The 13,148-nt window shown below is 43.8% G+C and overlaps 1 protein-coding gene across 1 annotated transcript; it reads left to right on the top strand.

Annotated features, from left to right (window-relative positions):
* Positions 1 to 2,081: 2,081 nt before the first annotated feature.
* Positions 2,082 to 13,019, top strand: TMED7 (transmembrane p24 trafficking protein 7). Its single transcript, XM_045891162.3, has 3 exons — positions 2,082 to 2,549; positions 7,379 to 7,624; positions 11,586 to 13,019. The coding sequence occupies exons 1-3, from the start codon at positions 2,358 to 2,360 to the stop codon at positions 11,820 to 11,822; spliced, it is 675 nt and encodes a 224-aa protein (XP_045747118.1). The 5' UTR covers positions 2,082 to 2,357; the 3' UTR covers positions 11,823 to 13,019.
* Positions 13,020 to 13,148: the final 129 nt, after the last annotated feature.

Raw genomic sequence — 13,148 nt, 5'->3', positions numbered from 1 at the left:
ATTTTCCAAATAAAAATTTAGTGGTGAGTGATATTGCTGCATATTTTTGTAAATCTCTTTAATATCTTGATTTGTACAAGGAGCTGGGTGCTTATCTGCTTTTTTACTTTTTTTTTTTTAAGATTTTATTTATTTATTTGACAGAGAGAGAGACAGCGAGAAAGGGAACACAAGCGGGGGAGTGGGAGAGGGAGAAGCAGGCTTCCCGCCGAGCAGGGAGCCCAGGACCCTGGGATCAGGACCCCAGCCAAAGGCAGACACCCAACGACTGAGCCACCCAGGAGCCCCTGCTTTTTGATTTCAATCCATTATTTGTTGTTTCGGTTGAGATATATGATGAATAAAAACCTCTACGCCGATAATCTCAGACGTCCCTGGGAGGGTTTCAGAGGCTCCCAGGGGTCTTTGGGGCACACTTTGAGAAGCACTGCTCTAAAGTATACACTTAAAAATATACGCAAAGTGGAATTTCTAGGCATATGTATGTATCTCCTGCTTTGCTAGATAATGCCACACTGTTTGTGGTTTGTATCACATTACACATGGACTAGCGGTGCCTGAGGGATCTTGTTGCTCCACATGCTGCTGGCTAACATCTGGTATTGTTACACTTTAAAAATGTTGCCTATCCGGTGGTGTGCACTTGCGCAAAGTCACAAGTTAGAAAATAGGACCCAGGGCGCCTGGGTGGCTTAGTCCATTGGACGTCTGCCTTCAGCTCAGGTCATGATCCCGGGGTCTTGGGATCGAGTCCCACATCGGGTTCCCTGCTCAGCGGAGAACCTGCTTCTCTCTTTCTCTCTCTCTCTGCTGCTCCCCCTGCTTGTTCTCTCTCTCTCTGTCAAATGAATAAATAAAATCTTAAAAAAAGAAAAGAAAATAGAACCCATGTTCCTACTTTGAAATTCATTCTTCTTTCCTCCCATAGACACAAATAATGCTTCTGTCTCTGGCCCAGTTGTCACCACGGTGCAATCTCCTCCAAATCTTATCTCCTCAGGGCTCCTTTCCCCATTGCGGAGGCTTTGGGCACCCCAAGACACTGGAGGTCCTGCATCTTCCCCTTACCAACACCCCTCACCCCCACCCTGCCTCTGCACCCACCTCCCTCACTTCCCTGCCTGGCACCTACCCACCTCGCCCTATTTACCTCTCATAAAGCCCTCTACCACCCTCTGCTGATCATCTTCAAGTCATGAGCCTCACCATGGTCATTTATTTAAAAAACGGAATGATCCCTAATTTGTGTTTATAGGCACAAGAAAATGCATAATTTAAGAAATCAACACCTGTTAGTTACTATTAATATTACGTACTATTTTTTTAAAAAGATTTTATTTATTTGACAGAGAGAGACAGCGAGAGAGGGAACGCAAGCAGGGGAGTGGGAGAGGGAGGAGCAGGCTTCCCGCGGAGCAGGGAGCCCAATAAGGGGCTTGATCCCAGGACCTGGGATCATGACCTGAGCCGGAGGCAGACGCTCGGTGACTGAGCCACCCAGGCGCCCCTATTACGTACTATTTTTTAAAAGCACTCCAACATAAACCAGGGTGTCATCACTCAACTTTCTGGATCCTCAATTTACTCATCACTAAAACAGGTGTCATAACACCCGACTGTACAGAAGGATCCAAAGACGTGTAATACGCTTAGCGCGGTGCCTGATGATAAGGAGCGCTCGATTGGTTTGCTTTTATTTAATGAAAGCTTACTTAGTGCTTACAATATGAAAAAGTTAGGTATTTTTTGCAAGTACTGAAGCCTTGTAATAATGCTCTGGGTTAGGTAGTATTACCCTCATTGTACAGAAGCCAACGCTGAAGCAGGGAGGTTGAAGCGGTACCGGCGGGCAGCACCCCCCACCCAGACACCAGCGGGACCCACCCTTTTGCCTGGCCCCGCCCCGCCACGTTCACTACGATGGCCCCGCCCCTCGCCTCCGGCGCCGACGGAAACCAAGCCGACGTCTCGCGAGCTTCCACGTACACACTCCAACGCCTCTCCGCCTCTGCCGGGGAGAGCACATCCGGGTTGCTGGAGCAGGTGCCTCAGGCCCCGCCCCCTTTTACCAGGCGCTCGCCCCACTTCCGGCCATTTCAGGCCTTTTTCCGCCCGTGCTTTGCCGGCTTTCTCTTTGCTCGGTGGGTCGTTCCCGGCGCCTGGTCGCGGTCCCTGCGCACCGCTCGCCGGGACCCAGCGGCTCGCCCCTCCTCCCGAATCTCTCCGAGGCTCGGAGCGACTCTGCCGTGCGTCTTCGCGGGCCGCCCGGGCTGAGGCCTGCCGCGCGCGGCGAGTCCGCGCAGACCTGACCCCGCGTCTCCCGGCAGCTCCGTTGAGGCCGCCGCCGTCGCCTCGGGATGCCGGGGCTGGGGTCCGCGCAGCGCTGGGCGGCCGCCGCGGGCCGTTGGGGCTGCAGGCTGCTCGCGCTGCTGCTGCTGGTGCCGGGGCCCGGCAGCGCCTCCGAGATCACCTTCGAGCTGCCGGACAACGCCAAGCAGTGTTTCTACGAGGACATCACGCAGGGCACCAAGTGCACCCTCGAGTTCCAGGTACTCGGTGCTCTCCCAAGTCCAGGGGCCCCAGCTCGCGGTTCCGGGGCCGGGGCTGCAGCCTGCTTGCGGACTCCCTCCTGCCGAGGTTTTTCCATTCTTGGGCTGAGGAATCGCCTCTAGGTAGCCGAAGCGGGGCAGTTGCCTTTCCTGTTCCGAGCCTGGGGCGAGAGCCATTTTAGACCAGATAGGAAGATGAGTGAATCCCAGAAATGCTTCCTGTGGCTGGGACTTTTCCTTCATGCCCTGATGCCCTTCGTTTTAACGCCTATTGAACTTTCCTCCTTAAAAGACTATCCTTTAGGAAAAAAAAAAGTTCTTCCCGTGCCGTGGTGCTCAGTGTCCGGTCCCCTACTCTCCCTGACCCCCACCTCCACTTTAATCAGATTTGAAGTACTGCCAGTATCTCATTCCAGTGCTTTTCAGTCTTTCCATTGATGTTCCTAGGACTTTTGGAGCTGGATGAGCACCTGCCAAAGGTGTAGTGTAGAACACTTCGTTCTGCAAAGGGCTGTGATCAGTGAGAGGCCCCTTTTCGTCTTTGGGGTTTTATAGAAAACAAACTTTATTTCACAGAATGTGGTTTTTTAAGTTTGTTACAACAGTCTTCATTTCTGTTTTTCTTGGTAGACTGACTTAACATATTTGAGCAGCTGTTTGTTGAGTGGTAGGTGCTGGTGGTTACAGAAGTGGTCCAAATAGATTGGGTCACTGCCGTCATTCTTGATTCCCTACTCATCCTTCCCTTGTCTTAGTACCTGCTCATTCATCAAGACTGTGCTTTAAGGGCGCCTGGGTGGCTCAGTCCATGAAGCATCTGCTTTCGGCTCAGGTCATGATCCCAGGGTCCTGGGATCGAGTCCCGCATCGGGCTCCCTGCTCCTTGGGAGCCTGCTTCTCCCTCTGCCTCTCTCTCTCTCCCTGTCTCTCATGAATGAATAAATAAAATCTTTAAAAAAAAAAAAAAAAGACTGTGCTTTAAGAGCCGAAAATAGATAAAATGGTCTGATCTTTGGGACCGATGAGGGCTTCCTTTAGGAAGTGATTTTAAGCTCAACTCTAAAGGATTGGTTGTAAATACTTTGGTAAGGAGGGTGGGGGAAGACTGACTTTTGCAAGAGTGACTGGGTACTTGAGGACCATCGAGAGATCCAGGATTGTTGGGAATAAGGAGCTGGAGGAAGGGAGGTCAGAGGCCAGACCATGTGCCTTGCTGGCCTAGTTAAGGATTCTAGTTTTTCCTGAGAGATGGGAAAGCCCTCAGAGGGTTGTAAGCCGTGCACTGCTGTGATCCAAGTATTTTCGGTAGCTGTGTGGATATTCACTTGTGGAGGTGGAGAAGGTATTAGAGTGTTGGAGAGTGGCTGTGGAAGACAGCCTACTCGAGTGGTCCAGGCTTCTAGGGTGGGAGCTGTGGGGAAGGAGAAAAGTGAAGGGATTGGAGAGAAGTTAGGTGAAATCAACAGGACTTGGTGATGATTTGGCTTCTGTGAGTGAAGGGAGGGAGGCTAAGGATCACCCTTCGGTTTTGTTGAACTTCATGGATTAGAGCCAGGGGATAGAAAACAAGATAGCAGGAATTGTAGTATAAAAGCGTGAGTGTATTTCAGGTGTCAGCGTCAGACAGTGTGCCTGGTGCTGAGAATACTACCACTACTCTTCTGGGCTAAAAAAAATCAGCATCTGTTATGTAGCAGACAGTATGCCAAGTGTTTCAGGTATGTTACTTCATTCTCAGGACAACTCCCTAGGAAATAGATACAGTTCTTACTTCTTTTTTACTTACGAAGCTGAGGCTTTGAAAGCTTTAAACCCAGGGTCACAAAGCTTAGCCAGTAGCAGAATCAGCATGCAGTCCCAGGTTAAATTCTTAACTCCTTTATTATGTACAGCACCTCCCAAAGATCAGTAAGACTGACCTTGATGTCCGGGAGCTTCCATGGACACATTACAGTCATACAGTATTAAATGCAACAGTGAAAGTGCACGCTTGGTACAGTGCTGGCCAGAGGCGGAGGGGTCATCAGGGAAAGGTGGCAGAGGGGTGATGTTTGAGTTGTGTCTAGGAGAAACAGGAGTTACTCTACAAGATGGCAGAGGGGAAAGGACATCCTAGGCAGGTAGTTTGTGAGACTCAATTCCTGAAATCAGCTTGAGCCCACACAAATACAGTGAGTAATAGTGTTGCATTGTAACTGTGGGTCCAAGGGCTTTAGGGGTGGTTCTTACCAGTTTGTCAGCACTGTTTATTGGTAATAGTGAGATTGATGATGAAACAGTCTTAGTGAAACTGCCCCCCGAAAAGACCGTGCTGTTGAGACTGGTTCCATGGTAGGAATATGTCGATGTGACCAGCAAAATAGAAAAAACCCAGCCAGTCCTTGATTTGGGGCTCCCTGGTTCCAAGGTGTTCCTTGCACACTTGGGTGGTTCCTAATCCAAGAGTCTGTGTCTGGCTCCAGTCCTCAGAGAGGGAGGACAAAGGACCACACCTAACCTTCCAACCTCTTTCTGTGAGACAGCTTTTGACTCTGGTAGTTTATATTCTTTTCCTGTAATAAGCTGTAAATTGGTAAGCATTGTCATTGTGGGTCCTGATTCTTTAGCAGACAGGACCTCTTTAACCTGCCGCTGTTCCTGCGGGTGTAGAACAAAGACTTGTTCACTCTGCTATTTTTGGAACACAGAGTCAGGAAGGGTATAAAAGAGGTGCCGAGGCTACCTTGAAGGAGGTGCAGAGGAGTGGTGTGGCATTGTTAACAGGTTTGGATTTTTCTGGAGGCCACAGGAATTGAGAAAAGGTTTTAAGCAAATAGGGAGGTGGGGAGATTGCCCCCCCAGACATGTGGGGCGGGTGTTACTGGCATCTGGAGGATGGAAACCAGAGAGGCTGCCCAACTCCCGCAAAGAATTATCCAGCCCTAAGGGAGCTGAGGTGGAGAACAAACCCCTGGGTTAGAGGGAGGAGAGATCGGGTTGTGGGAAGACCTTTTAGGAAGTTGTGGCTTTAGTCCTGTCTAGGCTGTGGATTAGGAATGGAAGAGAGAGGATGAATTTGAGAGAGGCAGTAACGTCAGGAGATTTCTGTGAGAACTGGACAAGTAGGGACACTTAGTTTGGGATGATTCCCAGTTTCTAATTTCCATGACCAGGCAGATTGTGAAGGGGTACTTTTTATCTGAAATAAGATCATTTGTTTTAAAGTTTGATGGAGGAAAAGTGGCATGGTGATCAAGTCTGGTCCTCTTCCGTTTGTGAACACATTTGACGATTCAAAGTACAGCGGCCACACGTGAACGCTTGGGTATATAAAAATGAAGTCATGATTTTCACCTGGAGGAAAGGTGGTTGACATTTGGAGAAGTGGTAAATGCCCAATTGTTAAGACACTTTTTATGTCGAAACATTATATCCCTATGTTAATATTTGCATATTTTTGCAGTTCCCTAAGTACATAATTATACTTCATTTAATTATCACAGTGATCTTGTAGTTAGTTCAGTTATCCATCCTGTCTCCTAAGTGACAAAAGGTCACATTAGCAGCCAGTCCTTCTTTGAAGTGCAAAGTTTAATCTCTGTCCTACAGACCTAGAATGTCAATATTACGCTAACCAAGAGGGTTCAAGCCTGAAAGTACAGGCTTGTTCCCCTGCTGCCCCCATCTCAGCCCTCATACCCATGTCTCTCACATCATTCCCAACTTTGCAACCAGCGCCCCTTCTTTCCTATGTCCCTCCCTCTCTCTTCCCGCTTAATTCTTGCTCCTATAAGGAGGCTTTTCTCCTCCCTAATCCTTTTCTGACTATGCCCGTCCCGTTACCTCAGGAAAAATCTCCCTCCCTTCTCTGCAACCCCAGTGGCCTATAAACTGTAACTGATTAAACATAAGCCCTTCAAAACAGCTCCAGAATCCTCTTCAGAACATTTCATTTACCCCTGGCTTTCCTTTCACATGTGATTGCCCTATAATACAAGCTTTCCAGATAAGTGGAAGATTTGTTTGCTTCTGTTTTGTTCTTTTTTGTTTTTGTTTTAATCACAAGTGTACAAACAATATAGTTTAGTCCTTAATGTTTCTCTGGGGAATAAGTTTGTAAAATAATGATAAACTCTTCGAATAGCCCACAAGCCTATTCAGTTCATAATGTAGTGCAAAACAAAATGTGTATCAAATTCCATATAACTGACCTATAGAAGCACTTACGAAACAAACCTGTTTGTAATTTGGCAGTGAAATGAGTTGAAGTTCTATAATAGAAACATGCTTGGGTGGCATGCCAAGGACCGATCTACGTTCCTACTTCACCACACTATCCGTGTGTGTGCTTGGATGGTGCAGAGAGGAAACCAGGGGAGAAAATTTGGGGAGGGAAAATATTACATGGCAGTGAGCTTAAGGGTCAAGAGTCTGACTTTGGAGTTCAGGTTCTGCCTCTGCCTTTTGCTAGATGAGCAATCTTGGGTAGGTTGCTTATCTTAACTCCGTTTCTCAGCTTGTCAGATGGGAGGGTGAAAACCCTCTCTTGTGGGGTCCTTGGGAGAATCAAATGATGTAAGAGCCTTCCCTTAACTTGAACAGTCACCTGGCTGGTTAGCTAGTTCCCTCTCTGCTGTCACAAGGAAATTTGTTCCATTTCTATAAAGCTTGAACTGACATCTGCCTCCCAAATTCCATCCATTGCTAGAAAGAAAAAAATGTAAAATTGCCTGTGATAGGGAAAGTCCTTTGTCGATAGCCTTATTGTCATTTTAACAGGAAATCTGATTGCTTTCTCAAACTTGTTAGTTGCAGTGATATCTTCCTTTTTCCTCTCTCTCTCTCCATAGGTGATTACTGGCGGTCACTATGATGTAGACTGTCGGTTAGAAGATCCCGATGGTAATGTGTTATACAAAGAGATGAAGAAACAGTATGATAGCTTTACCTTCACAGCCTCCAAAAATGGGACATACAAATTTTGTTTCAGCAATGAATTTTCTACCTTCACACACAAAACCGTCTATTTTGATTTTCAAGTTGGAGAGGACCCACCTTTGTTTCCTAGCGAGAACCGAGTCAGTGCTCTTACCCAGGTAAATAAAATGTCAGCAATATAGTGGTGTGTTTAAAGAGGGGTGGAGCATAAATTAATATGCCTTAACTTATTGACGAATACAGAATTTTGAGACTTTTACACAGTCTTTAAGATCTGTCTTAATTCTTACAATAGATTAAGCGTTTCACAGAGAACTTTGGACATTTTTGGTGAAAACCACTGTTGAAGGATTTTATGAACTTTTAAGTGTAAAGAAAATAAGCCTTGAAATAGGAGGGTCACTTCAGTGGGAAAGGACATTTAGGAAGACTGGACATGCTCCCGCATTCTGAAGTCATGGAGGGATGCGACTTCATAACCTGGCAGGTTGCTGTAACTGGAAACAAAATGATGCCTTAATTGATATGTAAATATGCCACAGGGTAGTGTTATACCAGGATTTAGTGTCCATTCACGCTGCTGTTAGAATAATGTTTGCTGTAACGTAAAGTAAAATATTAAAGATTAGTGGTAAGTCATCTAACAGAAAATAGTTAAAGGGCACCTGGGTGGCTCAGTTGGTTAAGCAGTTGACTCTTGATTTTGGCTCAGGTCCTGATCTTAGGGCCCTGGGATTGAGCTCCGAGTTGGGCTCCCGGCTCGGTGCTTGGCGGGGAGTCTGCTTGAATAATCTCTCTCCCTCTGCCCAGCCATCTCTAAAATAAATAAATCAATCTTTAAAAAAAAATAGAGGAAAGGTAAAGATAGATTGGATTTTATTTAGAAGAAGGCCTTAAAGAGAGAAAGATAAGGAAAGAAATTTAAAGTCGATGGACAGATGCTGCTCAGGTGATAAGAAGGCTCTTTAATTTCTAGTTTAAATATAGTTGGAGCTTAGATTGTATCTAAAAGATTCTCAATTACATATCCAGAGGAATTATTTACCACCTACTTGTTAGGGCCTTAAACTGGTATTTCATTCTTCCCAGGTTCTAGTTAGTCTGTTGGCCAAAGTCATGTGGTGATAGAGGCAGTTTTGAATAATGTGTAAGAACCTTAATTCCTAAACCTCCTGTGAGCATTAACAGGATGTATTCATGCTCATACTTTTAGAAATGTTCTCTTGTATTTTAGCATCCTGTATGAGTGGCACTTTGCTTTGTAAAAAGATTTTTCTTTGGGGCCTTTGTTTATAACTTAAGCTTCATGAATTTTAATTTGAATAAGAAGGTAGCTTGCCCTAAAAACCTTAATAGGTAAATATAAGGAATGCATGGTAATAAAGCAGTCAGTATCCATTAATCTCCTTTATTCATCTCACATTTTTTATCTTAGTCTTATTTTTCTCCTTTCAAAAGCTAGTAAGTCCCTCATACGGTAGTGATACTTACAAAGCAGCTGTTCACACCTTGGAATAGAAGAAAATTACCAGCTGATAAATGCAGAAAAATTATAGAGTTGTTGTAAATCACCATTTTTCACCTATTAATAAGACGATGGATCTGGAGTAGATTGTGTTTACCGGTCACTGCTAAAACCACTCCGTGAAAGGCTGAGGGAAGGTTTATAGTGACTGGATCACACTGATACCACCTAAACCTAATGACCATTTCCAGATGGAGAGATGACTAGGCATTGTGTGTCTTCTGGGTGTCTTCACATTAATGAAGTACACAACATTGCTGGGGAGGTGTTCCCACCCAGAACATTCCATCTGAGTCCCTTCAAGTCTCTTGCTCCAACTACCAGTTCATAAGAAAAACAGGATGGAGGAACACCATGGGGATATGGTCAGCAAAACCCAGGAAGTTGGAAATGCTGCAGGACGGAGGACCCATTTCTTCAACAGATGGGAAGGGAAAGAAGCAGAAAGAGAACCTAAAGATTCAAGAAGACTTAAAAGACACATCAGCCAAATGATTGTGTCGGAGCTGTTTGAATTCCGATTTGGAAACAACTTTTTAAAGATGTTTGGGGAAATTTGAACATTAACTTTCTATTGAAAAATTTTAAAAACTGTTTTTGATTATTTGATGTGTGATAATGCTCTCGGGGTTACACTTTTCAGCGTTGCTTTTCAGAAATGAGTGTAAAGTATAAGAGTACCGCTGAGATGATAACACACAAGGGATTTGCCTTCAATTAATTGGAGTGGGGAGGAAAATAGGTGAGGAATATGTGTTGGTGAAACAAGATTAGCCATGCGCTTGTTACTGACATGAGGGTTTGTTGTACTGTGCTCTTTTGAATATGAACTTGAATACGAACATTTCCGCTTAGTGTTTCCCTTTCTTCCCAAGTTTTCTGTCTCAAAAATTATATGAATCCATGCAATTAGTCCCTTGATTTCTGTGATTTTCTTTCATCCAGCACTTCTTAACCCTCACTCCAGGTTGGGCTTAGGGGAATCCTTAACCATTCTGAATTTGTGTCAGATCCTTGCTTTTATGCATACGTCCAGGGTTAGTACCACTCACGACTCTGAGAATGCATGGAAAGTAGAGATCGGCTGGAAGCACCTCTGTAGCCCCCTCCCACAAATTAGAAGTCATTCATTTTAGCACAGCTCTACTAATATTTGATTCCTAAGGGCCTAAGCAAAACGAGAACAGCAAAAACGTTCGAGTATCCTAATAGGTACATGGAATTTGTGGACCACATAATTACTCGCACTTTTTAGAAGCATTTTAATGGACTGTTTTTATAAATGATTTCTTTCATACTTTGACAGAACTTTATTAAATGTTTGAATTCTTTTCTAGTGTCTATATTCCTTCACTAAAATTAAGGCAGGAAAAAAATATTCCCAGAATCTTTTGAGAGATTCTTTGGATTTATTAGTAAAAGGAGGGAAGAAGCTGTAAAAGTTATAAACACTTTAGGAGATGTGAGTCCAAATAACTTTGTGACTACAGGTATTATAGTGACTGAGTTAGCTTAACGATGTTGGGGTCCAAAAGGAGAGAGAGGAGCAAAAAGGAACGTGGGAAGATTACTAAGATAAACATCACTTACTGGAGAATTTTCCAGAATACAGGAAAATAGTAATGTTCACCACCTTCCTCCCCCTGCTTCCCACACTCAGTGGTCCTTGTCCCTGTCCTGTGTCATAGAAATATTTTTTTTCTGTGTGGCTGTGCACAATGTATGTTCCTTCCTTAGTGATGAGGGGAAAAAACCCTCAGATCATTTTAAAAATTCTTAATATATGGTTTGTGATGTAGAATAAGTATAATTTAATAATAAAGTATTTCATCACTAGGATTAAGTTTTCAGCAGTAGAAAACCACTACACTGTGATGTGTAAGAAAAAAGGTTTAGACATTTAACCCTTCTCAAAGCAGATCATGTGATGAATGTGTAGAAAGGTAAAGTCCCATCAGATGAAGACTCACAGACTGATGCACGGTGCAACTGAAACTTCTTCCTGTTGAGAACAGTTGTATTGGCTCAGTTGACTGGCAGGAGGGAGGAGACATAGACATGTTTAGCAAATTGGTAAATTAAAAAACAAAGACATTGATGCTCTGACCTATCACTCTCAGACTCCTCTGCTTTTAAAATAGTTAATAACTTTGACTAAATGTATTTTTGTGTCCTACTTGGTTTATTTTTGCATATATCTGGGCTTTGATTTGTATTCTTCTTATTCATCGAATTTACCAACCTGCCATTCTTGTCTTCCTAATTCTTCTTCATGCAAGAATCTGAACTTGAAATTCTGTAACTGCCAACTGTGACCGATCAGTGTTTCTGCTACTGTTGGCTCGGCGTTCCATCTGGTCCCTTACAGGTGCCACAGCTGTGACTTTCCGAGGTGGGGCAAGCCGCCGCCTCGCCGAGTCTCTGGCCTTACCGGTCGTCCTGGTGGGGATGGCTGGGAGGACAGCGTTGCTGGCACCACGGGCCTACCTGCGTGAGCGAGCGAGTGCCACTTTAGTAGTGGGCTGATCAAATGAGGAATGGAGATCAAATGGAAAGATGAATTACCCATACTAACTGGAAATCTTTCTCTTTAGATGGAATCTGCCTGTGTCTCCATTCATGAAGCTCTAAAGTCGGTCATCGACTATCAGACTCATTTCCGTTTGAGAGAAGCTCAAGGCCGAAGCCGAGCGGAAGACCTAAATACCAGAGTGGCCTACTGGTCCGTAGGGGAAGCCCTCATTCTCCTGGTGGTCAGCATAGGGCAGGTATTTCTCCTGAAAAGCTTTTTCTCAGATAAGAGAACCACCACAACTCGAGTTGGATCCTAACTACGTTTTGAGAATTGACGCACCATCGCCACATGATATTGCTGTCCTCTGATTAGTTTTAGGTACCGAAGAACTTAATGTTGGCAACATTTTTAAACCTTACTCATACACTTGGGGGGGGGATGTACAGTGCATATCCCCAAGCTGTGGAAAGGACACCTTTTTTTATTTGTAAAGGTAGAAAAACTTCGGAACTTACTTTGGGCTCCCCATGTTCAATAGTCAGCACCAATGATCTTTTCTCGGTTGTTTCTATCTACGCACACTAAACTGGTATTTTGATTTCTTTTAGCCATTTAAAAGTACTTTTCTTATAGGTAGTGGATATTTTAAAAACCTTCAATTTAATATCTGTGTGTTGTGGAGGAAGAAAATTGCCTTTTAATTGTTTATAGGGCAGTTTTGTTTTGCAGAAAACCAAAAGTGATTAACTGTAGCCCAGGCCCTATTCTGCACTGTTTAATTTGGGGGTGGGGGGGAAGCCACCATGGAAACGTTAGTTAACATTGATATAACTTTAAATCGATGCATCATGGTAAAATTTATTTCTTGCTAGCTTGGAAAATGTCAGATTTTTGGTTTTTTGTGTGTTTATTCTGTGATTTATAAGCAGGTACATTCTTTTTTTCATGAAGACATGCTTACCACAGAGAAAATAGTATGTTTCGATAGCATAACAGTTTACACAAGCCTTAAAAATCAGACTGTTAAAACAGGTAGAGTAATTACAGAACAACTTAAGATTCTATAGTGGGAGGCAAATGAAATGAGAAAAGTTTTAGCGAGTTATCCGCACATTACTACATTTTCAGTGCTTTTACAAAGAAAAAAGGTGGTCTGTTTTATTTTAACATTTTGATTGGCTGGTTCGTGCCCTAATGTGGCTTCAGTGTCTGAGTCATTCCCGGCTTAAATTAACAGTTGTAATATTCGTATTGTAAAAGTGCCATATATTTTATCCTGATGGGTGTGATGCACTGAGAAGTTAGTTGCTTTGGTTTTTTCTTTCTGTCTTTCTTTTTTGTTTTGGTTTGGTTTGGTTTTTGGTTTTTGGTTTTTGTCTTGCACATGTAATTTGTACAATCTCTGGTCAGCCACCCAAAGACGATTTGAAACTTTAGACTGCCTTGTTTCTCATTTGATCATCTTCATCGATTGTACTGCATTTAATGACTATTAAACAGTGCGTATTCTGTACACTATAGGGTTTAGACTGTGTTTGTATTTTATAACTTGTGTAGACTGAGCTGATTGATTTGTCAGATTTGTTCAGGTATTCCAGAAGAGAATACAAGACAAATACGAAACTCTATAAGTGTTTAAAGC

The sequence above is a fragment of the Mirounga angustirostris genome, unplaced genomic scaffold, assembly GCF_029215605.1.
Source record: "Mirounga angustirostris isolate CCGP_5_RB_7025 unplaced genomic scaffold, mMirAng1.0.hap1 SCAF_7, whole genome shotgun sequence".
NCBI lineage: Eukaryota > Metazoa > Chordata > Mammalia > Carnivora > Phocidae > Mirounga > Mirounga angustirostris.
Note: the sequence above shows the minus strand (reverse complement) of the source record. Positions and strands in the feature narration are given on the sequence as shown.